Raw genomic sequence first — 22805 nt, forward strand, 5'->3', positions numbered from 1 at the left:
CAGTCTTTTCTGATCACCTTTGCCCATTGTTTAGGAGAGAGTGCGTCGGGCGCAGGCTGTTGTTTTGGAGCACCAGGAATACTTGGAGGCTGTCAGGGAGCTCACTGATTGGCTAATGTCTGCAGGGGAGGAGCTGCAGCATTGGTCTGATACATCAGGAGACTCCACTTCCATCAAAAGGAGGCTGTCTGAAGTGAGGGTAAGGCAGAGAGTCATCTTTCAAACAGATAATCTTCACATACATTAGTGCACAATAGGGATTCAGGAATAGAGCCTGGGACACATCAATCATTTAGATCCTGTGTATTTGCTCCTTAAATGCAGGAATCCACAAGAAACAGATGTAGGGCACAAAGTGGCAGGTCATTTAAGTGATGGATCTGGTCTGAAAGATCATAGGTGTTTGTCCCCTTAATATCCAGTATGCCCTCCCTTATTGAACCGTCCTTTAAACTGAACTTCAGCCAACAACATGCTGAACATCTGTCTGCTCCAGCATCGTTGTCATTGGCTGACTCTTTATTTTGACCCTTGTGCAGAGTTTTCTACATATGGTATATATAGACTTGTCACTACAGGGATTTGCAAAGAAACAATTTCTGAGTTACACAATTCCTGTAAAAAGGCTTTCAAATTCATAATTTAGGAAATAACACTGTATGCTATCTGACACAAAAGCCTATGAAGGAAGCATAGCTCCAGTAGTGGAGCAGTGAGGCAGACTGGTGTGCTGTGGGATGGGCTCAGGTGCTCTCAGTTTTTGTGCAAATAGAACATCATTACTAAACCAAATGATGTAACATTTACTTATCAAATTAAAGATCAGTTGCTCATAATGTTTACTAATGTCTTTGTATAATTATCCTCGTGAAGAGAACACTTCATTCCTGCTGACTGCCTCCCATCCTGTTACCTCTGTATGTGCATACTGTAAGAGTAAATCCTAATTATGTTATAGCCCAGTATTACTGAGAGATGTTCTGCTTTTGTTTTGAAGCAGCTGAAACAGTAAACAATACCTCTTTGAAATAATACAGCTTTGAGTGCAAGTTATGGGCACACCTCCAGGTTGCATTGGTCTGTCAGCACTGGGGGTGAGTGTGTGAAACTATACCCAGTCTCAGTTTAAAGGTGTTATTTCTATGATATGTTGCTAAGGCAACTCCTTGTTGAATTGCCTGAACCTACAATATCTAATCTTGGTGTACAACTGTAGGCACACCGTCTACAGAGGAGGGCAAACCTCCATGTAGGGAATAGGAATTGCTGCTCAGTTTGTTCCCATATCACAGCTGAATGTTTTGATGCCACTGGGCACATTTTGCTTATGAGTTGTTCTATTACCCTGCAAAAAAAAAAAAAAAAAAAAAAAAGCTAAAAGAGAGTAGAAATGGAATTAATGCCCAAGCTTTTCCCTGTTCAATGATTCCACATTTACAGAGGCGGAAAAATATGTGAGGAAATATTGATTTGCATTTAAATTTCACACATGGGTCCTAATTATCACGTTATGAATGTGTGTTTGCAAAGCCACAGTGTGCAGCATTTTAATACAAGTGGAATTATAATCCCGTGTATACTCAGGCTAATTGGTGTATTTTCATTTTCCATTCATGGTCTCAAGGTTAATGTTCATATCCTTCCACTCACAGACACAGACCTGGTTGAATGCAGCTTTTCCCCCCCTTTTATTCACTCCATCAGCTTGCTGCTATCACATCACACTCAAGTGTTTGCTTTTCACACCCTCCATCTCCCAAGTGCTACCTTTCAATTCAGAATGAGATGGAGACAGAGAGAGAGGGTGAGGAAGCGTAGAAATCAGGAAAATGGAAGGAGAGAAAGAATAAAGCAAAATAGCATGAGGAGAGTAAAAATGGTAAAACAAAAAATGTACATCAAAAGTGTGCAAAGACAGAATGAAAGAGTGAGAGATAAAGATAGAAAGTGATGGAGCGAGTGACGTCTGGGGAAAAAAAAAAAACAACCTCTATGTTGGCAGCTTTAAATAGAATCGGCAGTACATCCGGAGGTTGCAGTTTCCGTAGCCACAGTTTCCGTAGCAACTTTGTCTCCTCTCTATCCCTCCCTCCCCGCCTCCATCCATCAGGAACGTGTGGAGTGCCGGCTGCTGGAGGGCCGCGAGCGCTTGAGCCGGGTGCGTCGGAGCGCGGCATCTACAGCAGAGCACACGGCGGCGGGAGGCTGTGAGGCCATGGACCGACAGCTGGGGGCGCTGGCTCAGGCTCTGGAGCAGTGGGAGGGGGCTGCCTTGAGGGCCCGGGACGGCCTAGAGGGGGCCCTGGCCACTGCAGCAGCCTCAGAGGAGGAGTACAGACATCTGACCGCCCGGCTGGAGGAGGAGCTACGGGAGCTTGACGGGCGGCTGAGGGGGTGGAGCCAGGAGCTGATGCGGGCGGAAGGGCGGAGCAACGGGGAGGAGGCAGTGGAGGGGTGGCAGCTGGCAAAGGTAGAGTATGATTTGATTAAAGGAACAGTTGATACAAAATACAAAAAAAAAAAAAAAAAAGATATTTTCCCACATACTCTTTAGGTGCAGTCTATACAGATAGTTTCTGTGTGATTTGGCGACATTTCCCATCTGACACAGTCTTTCCTGTCACTGTTCACCCATATACAATGGTGCTGGATAGGTATTTATTTATGGAGCTCAAACCATCAAAATGTGAAATCTCATCAGCAAAACTTCTTTCTAAAAGCAATGACAAGGATAAACAACCTAATCTACAGCTCTCAGGGGCAAAGGGTTTTATTTGGAACTATTTCCTGCAAAAGGACACCAGCAACTTGTATCTATCCACTCCAAATTTGTATGTAGTGGGTAAGCTCAGGACTGACTGATTGCAAGAGTGAAAATGTCTGTTTTTGTATTATGGGTGAACTGTTCCTTCAAATGAGAGGAGAGTGGCCATTCTCTGTTTATCTGCTTGGAATAGTTGTCTCAAATTTTTTTTGTTGAGGGTTGATTTGTAGATGATGATGATGATGGTAACTGAAAATAGGCAATTCCGTAGACCAGACTGGAGGCTCCATGTATGGTGTATGCAGTCAGACACAGAAGCCAATAAAGTGACAATTAAGTGTGGTCAAAAGCTTCCCTAATATAGGAGTGGTAAAAGAGAAACATGGGGGAAAAAGGGAGTACAGCCAGACAAGACTCCATATTGGATTTCCATAACAAAATATAATAAATCCATTTAATAAACCCAAAGCACAAAGATGTTTCCTAACTGAATATCTAATGGGGCAATAAAGACACAGTTTTGACCATATTGTAATATATATAAAAAAATTGACTGTTATAGTAACCTAGAAAAAACAAAAACACTGGGAGACGTTGTAATTCGCAATGTTAATTTTGAGGACAATGATTAGTGTTGGTTGATTGAAAAGACCTCACACACACACACACACACACACGCACACACATGCAATGTGCAGACATGCATCTTCTATATTCAGCTATGCTTTCAGTAATTATCCATTCTATTTGTAAATCCAGACTAAAAACAGATTAAGTTTGTAAATCAGCTTTGCCTGGATGACTGTGGAGTGACAGCTACAATCCCTTCACTGTTTCGTTCTCTTTCTGTCGCTCTCTGCTCTTCCTCCTGCGCCCCCCCCCCTCCCCATTTCTTGTCGGCTTTCTGCCATTCTTTTCCACTATCTCTTTCTCCCCAGTCTTCCCTGTCCCTGTCCTCCCCCCTTTTCTTCCACTCTGTACACAAAGTCTTTCAGTGATGTCTTTTCCTGCTGCTGAGGTTGTTTCTTGGATGCTCTTCCTCCTCCTCCTCCTCCCTGCCCCTCTGCCTCTAACCACCACAGGATGTTTACGGTGCGACTATTTCTCTGTATTGTCAAGGGCACGCCGGCAGTGCTGTGCATACACACCCCTCGTACTCTTCCTCAGGCTTCTTCGGCCGTGCCTTTTCTCCTGTTTTCCTCAATGTGGGGCTGTCAAAGAACAGAGGAGGAGTCCTTCCCCCAACCCTCCTCCTCCTCCTTTTCTTTCTCTCCTCCTCCAGCCTGCTTCCTGTGTCCAGCCGTGTTTGTGTTACGCGCTCGTTTGCGTGCGTTTGAACCCTCTAGCATCTGCGAGGGCTGACAGCTGAATTCCACCGGGAGAGAGCGAGGCAGAAGGAGAGGGAGAGGGAGAGGGAGAAGGAGAGGGAGAGGGAGCGGGAGCGTGAGAGAGTGAGGAAGAGGAAAAACAGTGTTAGAGGCAATAAGTGTGTAAGGAGTAGGGAGGGGAGGAAGAGAGAGAGGAAAGGAGGAGAGAAAGTAACAGAAAAAGCTAGAGGATAGGGAAGTGAGGAGGGGAGGGGAGGGAGAGGGGAGGAGAGAGCAGCAAGTCCAGGAGGGCAGGGGAAAGTGAGAGAGACCAGACAAGAAGGGGAGGAGAGAGGGAGGGACGCAGACAGATCGGGAGAGTGAAGACGAGAGAGCATGAGGAACTAGCAAGAGTGTAAGTAGAGTGCAGTAATGACTGAGTGTGTGTGTGAGGGGGGAGGGAGGAGTGTTTATTAGCAGCACGTCAGAAAGAGAGAGGGAGAGGGAGAGAGAGAGAGAGACAGAGAGAGAGAGAGGTTGTACATATTTCATGGGAGGGAATTTCATGACTGTGTGAGTGCAGAATGTGAGGCACGCTGGAGGAGAGCGGGAGAACCTTCTCCACGGCTCCTTCCTGCCACACGCTCCGCGAAGAACAGAAATGCTATTGTACCAGCAGCACTGTGAGTGTGTGTGCGTGTGTGTTTGTGTGTGAGAAGAGTGAAAAGGACCGAACCAGGGTGTGAATAGGAATGCATGTGCAGACACTAAAGGGTGTCATCCAGATCCACTGGGTGCTTGTCTCTCCTTGACACACACCACACACACACACACACACACATAAACACTGAGCTGACTGGTGCGTGTTTTGCGTTGTTCAGGACATACTGGAGGGCTTGCAGAGCGCCGAGCCGATGGCGGAGAAGTTGAAAGGGCAGCTGAATGACCTCGTGCGCTACTCCAGAGACCTGGGCACCCAATCAGAGCGGGTCACCGCTCTTATCAAGCAGCACAACAGGTGAGAAGAAACACTCTACTCCAGTAGATAGTGTCAAGAGGAAAAATATTCCTGTGTTTGTTTACAGGATGAAATAAATCTTTAGTAGCTTTGTGAGTAATCGGTCTTGTGCATAAAGAGATTGATGCACTGCAAAAAAATGATCCATCTCAACAGGTCGTTCAGCCTCATACACAGTCTTAAAATCTGTCTTTTCTTAAAGTCAAGTCAAGTCAAACAATCTGTCAATAGGACGAGAATCCCTCTGCTTCCCATGATGTTTCACTTGTTTCAGGATTTTTTGGATCGTTGGAAACAAGAGGGATTATCTCATTCCACGGTCAGATTTTTAAGACTGCATATGAGACTAAATGGAATGGCGGTTTTGCAGGCTTGGGGCATAAAGTGCTCATTCAACAAATTAAAACAAGAGCCGCAGAACTGCGAGGGCAGTGTCTTCCCTAAACACAGCTCACATGTCTGTGCATGAGTTGGCAGGAGGGTGCACACAGTTTTATAACTTTATTTGTGTTAGAGGAAGTGCGCGTGTGCATGTGCGTAAGGAAAAAGTTGTGAAGTGTGTTTGTGTGTCAGCCAGCCAGATGAAGGTGAAAGGTGACAAAAAGCAAGGAGCGGGGAGCCACTGGTTGCTAAGCGACATTTATCCTCCTGTCCTTCCTAACCTCCACTTGTTCGCTGTTTTTGTTTTGGTCGGTGGCATCGTTCCCCAGTTTCATTTTATGCAAGGCTGAGAGTGTGCTCTTGAGGAAATCAAACACATTTGGATAGATTTTTTTCCCCCTGCAGACACATTGCATGCTTGAGTCTGTTTATACTGAGCTCTAATTGCCTGCTATTGAGTCTGCAAGTGAGTCTGTGTTCATTTAGCGCTTGTTTGTGAACACACCATTTGAAGCCTTTTTAAAGAGCAATAGTGTCTACATGCACATACAGCAACCATGTGTGCAACATGCATGCACATAAACATCCACACACACACACAAGTATGAGCTGCTAGCATGAATTATCTCTTTAGGTGCATAGTATTTTGAACCACACTGCTGCTTTTAAGATATTGCAGGGGAATATGGCCAAGCCCTGTGACTAAACGTTAATTGGCAGGCAGCTTGAATGAGGTCAATATGTCAGAGAAGCTGTGGTGGGTAAATTTTTTTGGCTGGTGATTGGCAAAAACAGGACCCTTCTCACTCCCCTTGGCTTTCTGGTCTTTTATAGACTTGGCCTGCAAGCTCTTTGCACCTGTCCTGCATTAAGCACTGCGGAGAGAGGGAGGAGGAGAGAGAAGGGAAAAAAAGAAGGAAAGGAAAAGAGATAGAGGAGGGAAAGGGGCAGCGTTCACCCTCTCCCCTCCCCTTTAGCTCATGTCAGATTTTGTCTGTCACAGCAGAAAAAAGTGCTTCTCCCACTCCCAAGCTATCCCTTCTGCATTCCCCTTTCATGCCCCCATTGCATCATTAAAACTCAAGGGTACTCATGTGCATGTGTGTCCATTAAAAAGTGTCAGTGTGTGTGTGTGTGTGTTTGGGTAGGTGGGTGTTTGTGTGTGTTTTTGCCTTGTTGTCAGTTTTTCATGCCTCCCTTTGGACAGTACCTCTTGCTCAAACAGCTGCTCACCTTGTTTCCTCGCTGTCATCCTTTCCATCACCTCTTCCACCCCCCCCTCCTCCTCCTGTAATCTTCACCCATTGCCAAATAGTGTGATGCCTATTAATTACTTTCTCACATCTCACATCTATATTCTTCATCTTAGTTCTTACTTATTTTATATATATACACTATATTACCAAAAGTATTCGCTCACCCATTCAAATGATCAGAATCAGGTGTCCTAATCACTTGGCCTGGCCACAGGTGTATAAAATCAAGCACTCAGGCATGCAGACTGTGAAACAAGACATTTGTGAAAGAATGGGCCGCTCTCAGGAGCTCAGCGAATTCCAGCGTGGAACTGTCATAGGATGCCACCTGTGCAACAAATCCAGTCGTGAAATTTCCTCGCTCCTAAATATTCCACAGTCAACTGTCAGCTCTATTATAACAAAATGGAAGCGTTTGGGAACAACAGCAACTCAGCCACGAAGTGGTAGGCCACGTAAAGTGACGGAGAGGGGTCAGCGGATGCTGAAGCGCATAGTGCAAAGAGGTCGCCGACTTTCTGCACAGTCAATTGCTACAGAGCTACAAACTTCATGTGACCTTCAGATTAGCCCAAGTACAGTACGCAGAGAGCTTCATGGAATGGGTTTCCATGGCCGAGCAGCTGCAGCCAAGCCACACATCACCAAGTGCAATGCAAAGCGTCGGATGCAATGGTGTAAAGCACGCCGCCACTGGCCTCTAGAGCAGTGGAGACGCGTTCTCTGGAGTGATGAATCACGCTTTTCCATCTGGCAATCTGATGGACGAGTCTGGGTTTGGAGGTTGCCAGGAGAACGGTACATTTCAGACTGCATTGTGCCGACTGTGAAATTTGGTGGAGGAGGAATTATGGTGTGGGCTTGTTTTTCAGGAGCTGGGCTTGGCCCCTTAGTTCCAGTGAAAGGAACTTTGAATGCTTCAGGATACCAAAACATTTTGGACAATTCCATGCTCCCAACCTTGTGGGAACAGTTTGGAGCGGGCCCCTTCCTCTTCCAACATGACTGTGCACCAGTGCACAAAGCAAGGTCCATAAAGACATGGATGACAGAGTCTGGTGTGGATGAACTTGACTGGCCTGCACAGAGTCCTGACCTGAACCCGATAGAACACCTTTGGGATGAATTAGAGCGGAGACTGAGAGCCAGGCCTTCTCCACCAACATCAGTGTGTGACCTCACCAATGCGCTTTTGGAAGAATGGTCAAAAATTCCTATAAACACTCTCCTCAACCTTGTGGACAGTCTTCCCAGAAGAGTTGAAGCTGTAATAGCTGCAAAAGGTGGACCGACATCATATTGAACTCTATGGGTTAGGAATGGGATGGCACTTGAGTTCATAGTATGAGTAAAGGCAGGTGAGCGAATACTTTTGGTAATATAGTGTATATATATACACTATATTACCAAAAGTATTCGCTCACCCATTCAAATGATCAGAATCAGGTGTCCTAATCACTTGGCCTGGCCACAGGTGTATAAAATCAAGCACTCAGGCATGCAGACTGTGAAACAAGACATTTGTGAAAGAATGGGCCGCTCTCAGGAGCTCAGTGAATTCCAGCGTGGAACTGTCATAGGATGCCACCTGTGCAACAAATCCAGTCGTGAAATTTCCTCGCTCCTAAATATTCCACAGTCAACTGTCAGCTCTATTATAACAAAATGGAAGCGTTTGAGAACAACAGCAACTCAGCCACGAAGTGGTAGGCCACGTAAAGTGACGGAGAGGGGTCAGCGGATGCTGAAGCGCATAGTGCAAAGAGGTCGCCGACTTTCTGCACAGTCAATTGCTACAGAGCTACAAACTTCATGTGACCTTCAGATTAGCCCAAGTACAGTACGCAGAGAGCTTCATGGAATGGGTTTCCATGGCCGAGCAGCTGCAGCCAAGCCACACATCACCAAGTGCAATGCAAAGCATCGGATGCAATGGTGTAAAGCACGCCGCCACTGGCCTCTAGAGCAGTGGAGACGCGTTCTCTGGAGTGATGAATCACGCTTTTCCATCTGGCAATCTGATGGACGAGTCTGGGTTTGGAGGTTGCCAGGAGAACGGTACATTTCAGACTGCATTGTGCCGACTGTGAAATTTGGTGGAGGAGGAATTATGGTGTGGGGTTGTTTTTCAGGAGCTGGGCTTGGCCCCTTAGTTCCAGTGAAAGGAACTTTGAATGCTTCAGGATACCAAAACATTTTGGACAATTCCATGCTCCCAACCTTGTGGGAACAGTTTGGAGCGGGCCCCTTCCTCTTCCAAGATGACTGTGCACCAGTGCACAAAGCAAGGTCCATAAAGACATGGATGACAGAGTCTGGTGTGGATGAACTTGACTGGCCTGCACAGAGTCCTGACCTGAACCCGATAGAACACCTTTGGGATGAATTAGAGCGGAGACTGAGAGCCAGGCCTTCTCGACCAACATCAGTGTGTGACCTCACCAATGCGCTTTTGGAAGAATGGTCAAAAATTCCTATAAACACTCTCCTCAACCTTGTGGACAGTCTTCCCAGAAGAGTTGAAGCTGTAATAGCTGCAAAAGGTGGACCGACATCATATTGAACTCTATGGGTTAGGAATGGGATGGCACTTCAGTTCATAGTATGAGTAAAGGCAGGTGAGCGAATACTTTTGGTAATATAGTGTATATATTGATACTTTGTGCAAGTTTTTTAACTGTGTCATAAATGTTGAGTCTCATCTGCAAGGAGTTTTATGGTGATACAAATGTTCACTCCTTAAATGTTACATGGAATCATATCCTTTTATCTTAACATGTGACTTCTATGAATGGTGTCTTGAATGGAATGTTTGCAATGTCCTTTTATTCATTCCTTTTTATGAGGGTCTAAGGACAGAGGATGTTGTATTTCCTGTAAAGCCCTTTGAGACAAATTTGTAATTTGTGATTCTGGGCTATATAAATAAATAAATAAAATTGAAATTGAATTGAAATTCCCAAAACCCTCAGAGTGGTTGTCCACAGGGTTACTTCAACATTTTTAATTTAATTTGCATTTTATTTTCTTTTTTTTTTTCCTCAACAGACATGTATCACATCAAGGGAGATTGTACTATGTTTGTCCCTCAGTTTACTTAAAATACCTTGTTACTATTATTACTGGTTTTCGCTGAATCCAAAAGGAAAGACACAAGCTTAAGCTCATGTAGCTCCTTAGCTTCAGTGATGCTGCTGAAGAATAAACATACAGGAGAAAAACCAATTCCCAGAATTTGATAAGTTTCTGGCGAACAAATATAACCCACTGACATTCAAAATGTCAAAGTATCCCTGTAGTATATTTTCACCTTTCCCTGTCACCCTGCCGTTTTCCCTCCTTCTTACTCTGTCGTTCCTTGTTCTCTCCATCCTGTCACCCCTCTGAACTCTTGCCCCTCCTCATATGTTTCCTCTCAACCCCCTCCAACGCTGTACTCATCACCCCCTTCCCCCACTCTCCCTTTCTGCCCTGACACTCATTCCTTCCACTTCACCCACTTCTCCAGTTCTCCACCTGCCCATTTCTCATCTCCCAGGCCACCATTTCTCCTCCTGCTCCATATTGCCAGTACAGTATCTACAGCACCTAAACATCTGCATGCATATCTACTTTGTTTAAGGCAATAGGAGTCTGGTAATATATGTTCAGTACACAGCAGACCCTCCCTGTGGCTGTGAGGCCTTTCTTTTGCTGTACATTGTAATTCCTGCTAGTGATTGACTCCCTTTTCTGTGTCAAACGGTTACTTTTAAAGACATTTCTGCTCAATTGCACATGAAATAGAGATGGGACAAAGAGGGGGGATGCCAATGACAAAAGCGTGCAACTGAATGCGCATTATCCTAGTGAACCACAACAACAAGCAAACTGACTCCCTTTCTTTCCTCCCGTCACCCAGCCTCAGTCTTCGGGCCTCCAGGGAGTGTCAGAATAAGGAGCGCCTGTTGGAGCAGAGGTTTCGCGCCGCCCTGAGGGACTTCCAGCAGTGGCTGGTCAATGCCAAGATCAGCACCGCCAAATGCTTCGATGTGCCCCAGAGCGTCACCGAGGCCTCGACAGCTCTGCAGAGGATCCAGGTAAGGATTTTTTTTCTTCAGTGGTCAGTTAATGTGGTAACCATTTGAGATTGTCACTTTTTATTTTGATGATTTCATTTACATGTGATTTTGGCTATACATATTAACTTTCATCCTGCTACTACGCAGTGTTATACTGTAACTGAGTGGCTCCACAGGAATAGTTTAGGAATCAGTGTGTTGTTTGATGGCTGTTGCTGAAGAACAGTGTGAGGGAGTGTTTTTATTCACTTGCTGAACACCACCCAGAGTTTTCCAGCCAATGCAGGAATCAACAACTGTGTTAGAAAATTGCTTTCTCATATGTTTGTTTCCTGCCTTTCTACCCTTCCTCTGCTGTTTTTGCCCTTTTGCTCCATTATTTCCTGGTTTACATTTATCTGCAAATCCCTGATTTACAGCTGAGGAGTTTTCCCATGCAATGTTTGTACTCCATCTATGGATGTAGCAACCCTCTTTATCACTTCCTCTGTACTTTAAGTTATCCCATCCTGTCCTGTGAGACCTTCACCTTTCCAATAGGTGTACAGGTATGGGTAGAGCAGACATGCTCACTCTTGAGGCATCTTGTGAAACAGACTTATGCAGCTACAATATTTTTTTTTTATTTGATTTGATCTTTCCTATGGTTGATTTATAGTTTGATACTTAAATAAAAACAATAAAACACAACTCCTTCGATCAATTTTAAATCCACAGAAGCCTAGATCTACTCTAAATCCAGAGTCACATCTTTTTGAACCCAGCCAGCAATTACAAAACTTGAGTAAGCTTTTTTGTTTGTGTGTGTGCATTTGGCAGACTAAGCAAAGATTGCTACTTATGAGGGAAATCGCCAAAAGTTAAATGATGTAATAGCTGAAGAATCAATCCGCTTTCAGTAGGAAATTGCTCAAAGGGGCGTCTGTATTGACATGCCCACTGTTGAGTGTCCTCTGGTGGGCTTGTTGGAATGGCAGGACCCGCTGTAGGCTGGATAAGCTGTAGGTGGGCATCCAGCCAAGGGGGATAAGTGAAAGCTCCACAGCAGGGTCTCTCCTCCTATTCTCTTCCAAATCTCTGTCTCTTTCTCTCTGTCTCTCTCTGTCTGTCTCTCTGTGTCTCTGTCTCGCTCCCTCTTCTGAGAAGCTGGCAGATGTAACAGCCTGACAGCCTCTTTAGAGGGCCCCGGGGCCCCGGCTTGGAGTCAGGGGCTTGTCTGCTAAGGTAGACATCCCCACATCCCTGCACCAGACGGTTAATTACCTCTCAGACACCTGTCCATATCTGCAGGTTCAATAATAATGAACCACCACGCTCCCACCCAGGAACTAAAATTACAAGTTTTGAGCTAATCGTGTGGACTAAGATGTTAAATCCATGTTCATATACCACTGATCTCAATTATAGGACAAGAATTATTGTAATGAACATGGTAATTAATACATTTAGTTGAGGATATACTTATACAAAAGAACCAGCTTCAAACTGCCAAAACAGAAAGGACATATATTTTAGAGGCGTTTTATTTTCTTTACAGTGTCTTAAATCCAAAAAGGATGTCACAGAAAGCAAAGACTCAGCAGGAGTTCATTTTTTTCTGCTTCTTAAGGAGTTTCTAGCATAGCTTTGTGGATGAGAGAGGACATTGTACAGGATTCGGTGGCAGAGGAGAGAGAGGGATATGGAGGCAGTCATGTTTTATTTATTATTGACTCGGTGAGGAATGTGGAACAATGTTTCCACATGGCTGACCTCCATGAGGGCTGGCACGGGGGGAGACATCCATTGTGTCATGCTTAATTGGTGCTATACTGTTACACACTGGCAGGGGGAAGAATAGTGGAAAGTGTGAAGAAGACAGTGAATGGACAGAGGAAAGAGAGAGAAAGACAGAGAAAGAGCAAGAGAGAGAGATGTAGACGCTCTATGCTATTGTGTGTGTGTGTGTGTGTGTGTGTGTGTGTGTGTGTGGAGACTGGCGCTCTAGTGTGTGTAAGTGATGTGCTGACTGCACAGATGGTGGAGTAGTCCCTGCTGCGCTACTGTCATCGGCTCAACTCTGAGGGAGGGGTGTTTTGTGTGTGTGTACATTTGTTGGGCTGGTTGTGGAGGGGCTCTGTAAAAGCTGATGCATTTCAGGCTCACTGACTTTCCTCATCTGTGATTGCCTCTCTGGGTCAGGCCCCTCCTTCTGCCCACGCATATGGAATTAGTAATGACTCGGCCTAATTACGTCGTGCAACAAAGTACAGTGAGATTTCAGAATGCCTAATCAAATCAGCTGGCGGCGCAATGTACGACCATATTGATTTCAGTCACTCCTCAGCCAAGGCGTCACAATTGGAGAAGTTGAGGGTTGTTTCTCTCTCTCTCTCTCTAAACACTTTCACACCCTGCTCCCTTTGTGTGTGTGTGTGTGTGTGTGTGTGTCTATGTGTTAAATAGTGACAGTCCCTTTGTCTTCTGTTATTCCCACAGGAGTTCCTGAGTGACAGGGAGCATGGCCAGGCCAGGCTGAGTACAGTAGGAGCCAGCGGGGAGCTGCTGATGGCTGTGGTGGCCAAAGACAGGGTGGAGGGGATCAAGGCCAAGGTGGCAAACACTAGAGAAGACTGGAAGAGCCTCATGACCAGCCTACAGTTTAGAGAGAACGCGCTCAAGGTCAGTTTATGTATTAGTTTCAACGCTGCTGTCTTGGCTGAAGTTGCCCCTGGCTGTCAGTGGGGGACTATCTGGTTAAAGTTAAAAAAGTACATTGAAAATAGAAAAGAGGGCTACATTGTTCTTAATAAAATGAAGCTGCAGAAAACCTGGCCAAAAACAGGATTCAAATATCAGCAGTAATAACAATATAAAAACAAGGCAACACTTCATGAGGATACAAATGTTTCGATATATGACTATTTTATACAAGTTTTTGGCCTGGATGCATAAAGAGATGCCTTCGATTCCTATTTTTCCAATTAAATAAGTTAAGTGTATGTCTTCTAGCCTTCTTCCATGTTTATACATTCACTTATAAATATTTTATGCTACAGTATCTCTGTGTCTTTGTGCCTTGCCTTCCTCAACACTGATCATTCACAGATGTTAATGGAAGAATGGTTTGGTTTGATTTGATTTATTGATTTATTGTGTGTTTAAAGTACACAAGAGGCATATGTGTATAAATATCCATAATATCTGTATTTCAGGTCCATCCCTAGAGAATAACACAGAACGGCATTAAAACACTTATTTTTCTCATGTGGTCCTTAGTGGAAAACAAGGCACAGACAGCACTCTTCTTATTTCTCTCATAATGAATTAGTTTATTTCTGCCATATGTGTAACCAGTTATATATACTGTACTGTATTCCCAGAACTTGCAGTCCCAAATGACAGACTTTGAGGAAAGCGCTGAGCCTCTCCAGGATTGGCTCAACAGCACAGAGGCCAGAGTTCAGGAGAGCAGTGCTCGGCTTCACGACCTCCCAGCCAAGAAACAGGAGCTCAGCAAATTGCAGGTACTGTGCAGCCACAAGCCTCTCCGAGATTTGCATCTACGCTGTTATATCTCGCTCTACTCTGCCCACAGTACTTTAATCACTGGATTTTATATTATTATGCCTCAGAGTATTACTAATGCACAAGCTACAGGTGAACCTCTCTGCTCTCTTAACATTAATTGAGCCTACCAGTTAACCAAGTTTTATTCACAGGTTTTATGGCCATTCCCATGAAGACACACTTCATAATTCCTCAGGCCATTATAATCTGTGCAGTACACCAGGGTCCAATTTTGTGTTAAATTGAATTATGTTATGCTGAGTGGCTCCTTTTTTTTACATAGTTCTTGCAATATTTCTCTTTGCAGCTGCCATTACTGAACTTCTGTCATTGGCACTCTATGCAGTAGAAACATGGCAGGAGTAAACCTTGTCATTCCAGTATAAATTGAATATTATGCAGATCCACTAAGGAGACTAGTAGCAGTATCTCCTCATAAGATATGCATCCCTAAAGTATAATCTGAAATCAGCGTGGATGAGAGGAGGACCTAATTACATTTGTCGAGCACCACTGGATCAAAATAGAACTGCGTCTTGACACAATAGTCAGAGGAAAAGTCCAGAAATCTAATTAATTCTCTCTCTGTCAGAGCTGAGGCACTGCATGGCTAAAAAGCCCTTTTTCAGGATGCGATAACAGCCTCTGCCACGTCTGGCAGAGACAAAAAAAGAAGAGAGGCATGGAGCGTTAAAAAGATAAAACTGACAAAAGGGAAAAAAAATATATCAAGCCCATCTCAAAGCCCTGCCCTTATCGTTGTTGCTATTTTTGTATTTACTCTGTCGCCTGCTGGAGCGCTTCTCGACTTTGCCTTTTGTCTGGCCCTGCAAGCAATTACATTTCTTCCCCAAGCACCCAAAGTACAATACAATACATGCAGGCTTCAGTCACTGAACCTGCGCTGGCAAAATCCTCTTTACCTTTTCACATGTAAACCCCCCTTCCCCCAACCGCCACCTTCACAGCATCTTATCAGGCTTGTCTCCTCTCTCTGTCCTGTTCCGTTCTGTCTACCTGACTAAACATATTCACGTTTAAAAAAGAACATGCAGAGAAATACTGCTGATGCTGTTTTTTAAGATGTTCTCCCGCCCCCGTCCACATCCCTGTATTTTAATGTGCTCTTGTTGCTGTCTGTTCTTGCCATGTCCATGTCACCCCCAACCCTTTATCACCTGTCCACGTCTATCATATGCTTCTTTTCTGTCTTTACTTTCTGGCCACCATTATGTTCATCCATAATATCACGTTGTCTGTCCTTTCATTCTTCCCATGGCTCAAAATTCCTATCCTCCCCTGCAAACTTCTTTCATCCATTACTCCCGCTGCCTTTATTCCCACACCTTCCTTTCTTTATCCCTAACTACGCCTCACCCCCATTCTTTCGCTACATCTCCATCTCCTCCTCCTCCATACTGGCCCAGTGTGTTCTGGAGGAGATGGCTGGTCGGGAGGCAGAGCTGGGCAGGCTGAGGGAGAGGGCTCACCGCCTTTGGGAGGGACAAGCAGCCGGCAAGGGCTTCGTCCATCGTGTGTCCCAGCTGTCCGCACAGTATCTAGCCCTCAGCAACTTAACCAAGGTAAAACTGCTCCCACCCTGCACCCTTGTGGCTTTGTTACCTTCCTTCTCTGTGTTCTTGTCTGGAGAAAGCTGCAGCTTGCAGAAATGTGCCTTGCTTGATGCATGCACTGCTGGAAGTGGAAACTCTTCACAGGGGCCTTTTGTCCAGCCGTATTGTTTACTGTTTCGCCATGTTTTGCTGTGTCATGCATTATTCTCCTACAGCACATAAATCATGGTCAATGTGCCAGGTGAAACTATTAGCTTCTAGGCAATTTGAGCATCCAGGACCAATATAGCAGAGTGCAATGATTTCTTTTGCACTTCCAAAAAGCCTCAAGGTTGCTGCTTCATCAAAATGAAAAACGCCAGGGCTGCCGTGCTTAGCTGCATTCAATAAAGTACTTCTGAAATGCCAGGGTTGAAATGTGTCACTGCTTGAGAATTGACCTTTTTGAAGTGCTCTCTAGATTGGTCACACACTTCTGATTAATTTGATACCGGCTACAACAAAACATTACACTGACCGGATAAACACCGTTCTCTCACCGGAGGACAATGAGAGTGTCCCAGTGATGATAAATGAGATTTATTTACTTTGTCGGCTGACTGGTGGAGCGCTATTTTTAGGTCTTCTTCCTTGCCAGACGTGGAGACAGGAGTGGAAACATTTGAAATCTTTATATGTAGATTTTAAGTGTAGCTCTACCTTTCTCCACTCTGCTGTTACTCTGAAGTCAAAAGATGTATGAGTAATGTCTGGGGGAAAAAAAATACATTGCTTTTGTGCTTTAGAGTGGGAGTGGGGAAGTCTCTGGAGGCTTCTGTAGGTATGTTCAAAGTAAATTCAAACACAAAAGAAAACGTATTGAGACGTCGTTGTGCATCAGAAATGTATTCTGCTCTTTTTTAATTTTCAACTCAATGCTAAACTGCCTCTCTAAACCTTTGTAAGCCGACAGTGTTTATGGTGGTATGCTTTTCTCTCTTAAGGACAAGGCCTCTAGGATTGAACGTATTGTAGGGGAGCACCGTCTCTTCTCCCAGGGCCTCAAAGAGCTCCAGGACTGGGTGTGTGAAGCTCAGCGTGTCCTCAACACCTGCCTCTCTCCCACGGCTGATAAGAGTGTGCTAGAGGACCGAATGATACAGCTGGAGGTAAGAAGAGATGAGATAGCTTTGGGATTCACTGTGAGAGCTTGTTGCAGCTTTAAAGCTAAATGGTAGCTAAAAATAAACGACCTGCAGCCAAGTCTAGTTCAGTGGATTGGAAGATTGGACAAATTGGCATGAAACACAATACAAAAATAATGCACCATTTTGAGCTACTAGGGACTACACAATTTGTTTCACTTGAGGTGAAAGTGGTGGTTGATTGGAGGTTGCACGGCTAAAAATAAGTGGGTGCAACTTAAAATAGTTTAAAATAAAGCCTGGCTGTATCAGCCGTGTTAGATAAATCATATTTCACTTCAAAAATGTATGAACCTATAGGCTAGTGGATGAAAAACATGAGCAACTTTTTATTACTAAAATATCAGTATTCTTACTGCTAGTGGCTTTCCATCATGGTCCAAAATGAATACCTGCCAAGTGCCAAATATAGGTAACAATTGTCTTTCACTGATAAATGAATAGGACTCATCAGCCAGTTGGCCGCTAAACTACAATGCAGTGAAAGGCCAGATGAGATAACTGATACTGACCAACTGGGACTTTAAGACTCTCATTCTCCATCATCTTGACAAGATCATGTGAACAAATCATATCAAACTGAATAAAGTAGCCTACTAATTAAAAGGTCAGTGTTGTGAGTCCAGTCAGTCGGGGTTTATCAGTCAGTGGAAGACAAACAAGGCAACAATCTAAGTCAAATGTTTTTAATGACTAAACACACACACATGATGACACATTCTTGATGTTAAGCCACCAAAAAAGGACACATGAAGAACCGATCAAAGTGACGGAGAGATTGGTCAGCTCATTGATGTTGATGTTTCTGTGATGCTAGAGCAGTGAGCATGATACTTTTTTTTTTTGAGCTAGTAAGAATTGTCTGTGGCCATTGGCAGATGGGCAGAAATGTTAATTTTGAACCCCGCCTACCATCACTGAGCATTGTGTAGCAGTGGACTTAAGTGTTATCTTGGAGCATGACAGGGACAGGTAGGTAATCTGCAAGGGGCACATGGATGACTGTCGTGTCTCACCACATTTTGCTTGAACTGACCAATCACACAAAATTTTGGTGTGTCTTCTTAAGGATGCAGGAAGCAAAATGAGGATGTTTTCAGTTCTTGGTTAGATTTTAGGTCTGTTGCTCATGCAGTTTGTTCCCCTCTGCCTGCAGGCCTTGCTGGCAGCTCGTCAGGAAAGGGAGATCCAGCTTAAAATGCTACTGACGCGGGGTGAAGCCGTCCAGAGAAACACCTCTGCTGAGGGAGTCCCAGTTGTGCGCAAACAGATCCAGGACCTCAAGGACTCATGGGACTCCCTGCTGTCTGCCTCTATCCAGTGTAAAAGGTTGTGACCCATGAGAGACCCATCAGTCAGTCCATCAATTGATGAATGGGACCATCTCTCCTGTTTATCTGTCCCATTTATGTCCAGCTTTTTTGACTGATTTCAGATGGCTGAAAGGGTCATGAAAAGGTTACAAAACTTGTCAATACTTGGGGCTGTTCAATTTAGATAATGTGCAGTTAGTTGGTTTGTTGTGTGGTTTGTGGATGTACTTATGTCCATGTCCTGTGTGTTTACACCACCATGTTTATTTCAACAGTCAGCTGGAAGGCTCTCTGTCCCAGTGGACCAGTTACCAGGAAGATGTGGGTCAGTTTGTGCTGTGGATGGACCGAGTTGAGGAGACGCTGGGCTGCTCAGACAGACAGTATTCTGAGATGAGAGACAAGACTGCTAACCTGGGGAAAACCAAGGTACCACATTCAGCTAATTATTCACTGTGCCCAGAAAGAAAGCACTATAATCAGTGTCAAAGATAATAATGGAAAGCATTAATTTCATATAATGTGACTTCATATATGGGTTGTGTAGCATACATCTTTTTTGTAACCTTTCTTACAAAGGTTAATTGGCTGAGCAATTTTGCTTTTTTCCCCTCAGCAGTCCCCTGCCACACATTCATTCATTTACACACATTCACACCTCAGAGTGGAGTTGGATCCATCTCAGAGAGCAGAGTGTCTGTGTATATGTGTGTGTGTGTGTGTAAGTAGGTGTTTGTGTGCTTATTACATTCCAGCTTCTCTACGAGGAAGTATTGAGTCACAGCAGTCCCCTAGAGACCATTGCCACCAAGGGCTCCAACATGGCTGAACACTATACGACCCAGCAGGAGGTGCAGCAGCTGCAGTGTAGATACAACAGCCTCAAAGACAAGGCCAAGGTATCTACACACAACACGCTCGCTTGTTAAGTACTGCTTTTCCTCTGTAGGTATTTGAATAATGAATAATTCTGTTTGAAAGTGTGTCCCTGAACCCTGGCTTCATTTTGTAAAAATTTCCTTCACATAGATTACTTCAAGTAGGATTTTTGCGTCTTTTATATTTAAAAGTGCCTGCTGTGTCACACTGTTCTGCTACTGAAAATGCCACTAAATCTCATTCCCGCTGTTCCGCAGGCTACTGTCAGTAAGGCCAAGGAGCTGGTGCTGGTCCACCAGGAATACCAAAGGGGGTTGCATGTGTTTGAGGACTGGCTGGAGCAAGAGCAAGCCAGTCTGGCCTCCTTGTCCCATCCAGAGGGAAATGTGGATACACTGGAGAAAACACTGAAAGAGCTACAGGTAAAATAATAATGCAATAAAGTCAAACACCCAGGCCCTGATTTACTTTACTTTTACTGTGCAAAAACATTCAGCATGTGCAAAACCAATAATAGAACTCCTAACTCCTAACTCTTAAATACTGACTTTGAACCCAACTCTGACTTTTAGTACCCACAAATAAAGCACTGCTTCCTCATATCCTATGGCATTTCCATATGTACAATCCATTTTTCAGTTGTCCTAAGTTTAAAAAACAAACCTTTTTAACTGTAACATTTTCAACCGGTCTCCAACACAAGATCCACATTTTCACCATGTACAGAGCAAGCGCTCCCAATATTCTGTTTGCTCATTGTAGATATTTTAATTTTGTCCAAGTGTGGGACACTTGACCTTTTATATAATTGAATTGAAGTAAGCTTAAGTTCATGTCTCTTTTTTTCCCATTCCTTCCTCTTCTCTTGTAGTTCCTGCAGGAGCGCTGCTCCGAGGGCCATTCTCTGCTCTCCTCTGTGCTGAGCAGTAGGGAGCGAGTCATCCCCTGGGGTGTCCCGCAGATCGAAGACCGAGCCCTGGACACTGCTCAGCGGGAGTGGGGGGCCTACCGGGACCGTCTGGGCGAGACTCAAGACCAGCTGAGCTCTACACTGGCCAGACTCAGGCAGATGGGCCAGAGGTTCCTGAACCTGGCCCAGTGGCTGGAGGAGGTGGAGAGGAGGGCGAGCATCAGAGGTCACCGAAGGTCAGACAGAGCCACCAAGGATGCCCAGCTGAGGCAGCTTCAGGTTAGAAAGACACAGCAAAGATGTCATCTACTGAAAAATGTCAGGAGTACTTGCTTTTTCAGTTACATGGTCGGACTTATTGGTTAAATCCATTTGAATTTAAGAGGCAAGACGTTAAGGGAGGATTTGGTGGGTCTTGAAACAATTGCGGCATGGTTTGTGCAAAAGCCTGCAGTATGTGTGCTCCTTCCTCACGGCATACATTTAAAGGAAAACAGCTGGAGTGTTTTCCTATTGGGCCCCCTCCCTTTGGAATAAACTTCCTGCCAGTGTGGAGTTCTCTCCCTGCTTTTCAAAGGACACATACACTCACACACACACACACACACACACACACACACACACACACACACACACATTCACACATATTCTTACTAAATTTGGCCTCATATCTTGGAGTTTGGAATGTGCTTGTTATTTCTTGTTTTTATTTCGTATGCTTGTCTACATTTATGCCCTTTGTTCTCTTTAAAGCACTTAATTGGCACTTAATTCATGAATAAATTTCACTAGAGTTGTGTACACTATGCTAATTTCATATTTTTCTCTGTGTCTCATGGGAACAGGGCTGGCTCGAGGCGGTGTTAGCGCGGCAGGGAGAGGTCGACGGCCTCTCCTCCCTGGCCCAGCAGGTTCTGGAGGAAACCCACATTAGCAGTCGTGTCAGCGCTACTGCCACCCAGCTCACCGCCCGATACCACGCCTTACTGCTCAGCATACAGGTGGGACTCACTGTCTGCTTCTCAGTCATTCATAGGTCATATTCATATAGTCATGGCGCTGCCCACAGATTCTTCCAGTCTTTAAAAACTGTCTTGACTGTCTTGCTCACAGGAACATCAAGATGATTAATGAGTTCGAAAGCAAGCCATCATTTTGTTTTCCTTCCTCTCCAGTAATTATTTTGTGAGAGAGAGAATCAATTTTTCCAGATGGTCAAGATCTTTTTGGAAAGAAACAATTCATATGTTGGTTGTGTTGGGAATTCAAATTTGTTGTAGATGGTTTGTTGAGAGTGCAAATTTGTGTGTAGGTGGTTTCAATGCACAAAGGAGACTTTCAGTATTGTATCTGCCAAAAAAAACTATATCCATATGGAGTGATACTGTAGCCTTTAGAGAAAGCTGTACCATGGTCATCGGCTATATTGAGACAGAAAAAGGGGTGCAGTATAATCTTTTGGCCACCGGGGGCGGTACTGAACACTTGCTGAACAGAGCAGAATATATGGAGGTCAATAGGTCGAAATGCTATAAAATGCAGCTTGAATCACTGCATTTGATTCCAAATATTTACAAGTAATTACTAGACTATTACTGTCATTGTTACTGATGGTTATGAATTATGGCAATTTCAGAAGATTTCTATTAGCACTGAGGCTATGTGGTGTTCATTTGTTGCATAACCAGAGGGAAAAATTATTATTATTATTATTATTTTTGGTAAACAGTCCCAGATTTCATTCTAAGCACTTCACTACGGTCTAGTTACTCTATTATGAATTAGAAAGCTGATTTTCTGAGGAAGTCCCTTTGACTGCTATTCATTTTACTCTGTTTAGTCCAATTTTAGCATCCTATGTCGCCCCTGGGAGGAGGCCTCACATATTCTTGTAGGTGGAATGTCTCCCTATACAGTGATACCAGGTGAAAATTGATTTGCTTCTCAGCGTGTTTGGTGTTAAAGTGGTAATATGCAATATGCAATTATCACAGTATTTTGATTTTGATTACATGTTTGGTGTGTGGTGTTTCTGACTTTCACTCACTACAACTCTTTTCTATGTTCTGCCATATTGGCTATCCCTGGTCATGCTAACTACCCAGTTGTTCTTCATTTATTTGAATGCTTATGAATGTAACTATGGTTCTCAAATTCCTGACAACCTTCCAAGGCAGTGTGAATTGTTTGTCCCATGCATGAGTGGGTGGAGAAATTAAGAAAATTATACATCCCTGGTGGTTAGGAAACTGAAACAGAACCACTATGACTCTTGCTGGAAACGTAGAACACATCACTTCCCGTCTGCCAGTAGATTTTTCTCGGGAAATGCTTGAAGCAGGGTGTGGGATTCTCTTTGTGAGTCCTACTTGTCTTTTCTCCAACGCACCCGTTCAAAAAAATGCCTTTGTGAGCAAGTGTGCAGATGTATTTTCTCTCAACCTGTTACCGTGTGTGTGTGTGTATAGAGCAAATTTGAACAATGGCAGAATCTCTGCACACCTGCAGATTACAGGTGCAGGTGAAGAAAGCCTTTTGGCTAGGATTAAAATGGAGATAATTAACCATAACATTGGCACTTGAAACACTTATTTATTGACATTTCTGTC

General features: G+C 44.2%; 1 protein-coding gene across 6 annotated transcripts in view; it reads left to right on the plus strand.

The window, feature by feature from the left end:
- The window catches only part of syne1a (spectrin repeat containing, nuclear envelope 1a), a 168153-nt gene that overhangs the window by 64640 nt on the left and 80708 nt on the right, over nt 1–22805 (plus strand). For all 6 annotated transcript variants that reach the window (XM_030047379.1, XM_030047381.1, XM_030047382.1 and 3 more), the window contains exons 53-66: nt 35–199; nt 2111–2470; nt 4953–5089; nt 10628–10805; nt 13266–13448; nt 14150–14293; nt 15764–15919; nt 16894–17058; nt 18251–18423; nt 18683–18836; nt 19163–19306; nt 19544–19708; nt 20158–20475; nt 21042–21197. In XM_030047379.1, coding sequence (XP_029903239.1) covers nt 35–199; nt 2111–2470; nt 4953–5089; nt 10628–10805; nt 13266–13448; nt 14150–14293; nt 15764–15919; nt 16894–17058; nt 18251–18423; nt 18683–18836; nt 19163–19306; nt 19544–19708; nt 20158–20475; nt 21042–21197 — 2598 coding nt within the window. The remainder of the gene's footprint in view (nt 1–34; nt 200–2110; nt 2471–4952; nt 5090–10627; nt 10806–13265; nt 13449–14149; nt 14294–15763; nt 15920–16893; nt 17059–18250; nt 18424–18682; nt 18837–19162; nt 19307–19543; nt 19709–20157; nt 20476–21041; nt 21198–22805) is intronic.

Source organism: Myripristis murdjan, chromosome 24 (genome assembly GCF_902150065.1).
Source record: "Myripristis murdjan chromosome 24, fMyrMur1.1, whole genome shotgun sequence".
Lineage (NCBI taxonomy): Eukaryota > Metazoa > Chordata > Actinopteri > Holocentriformes > Holocentridae > Myripristis > Myripristis murdjan.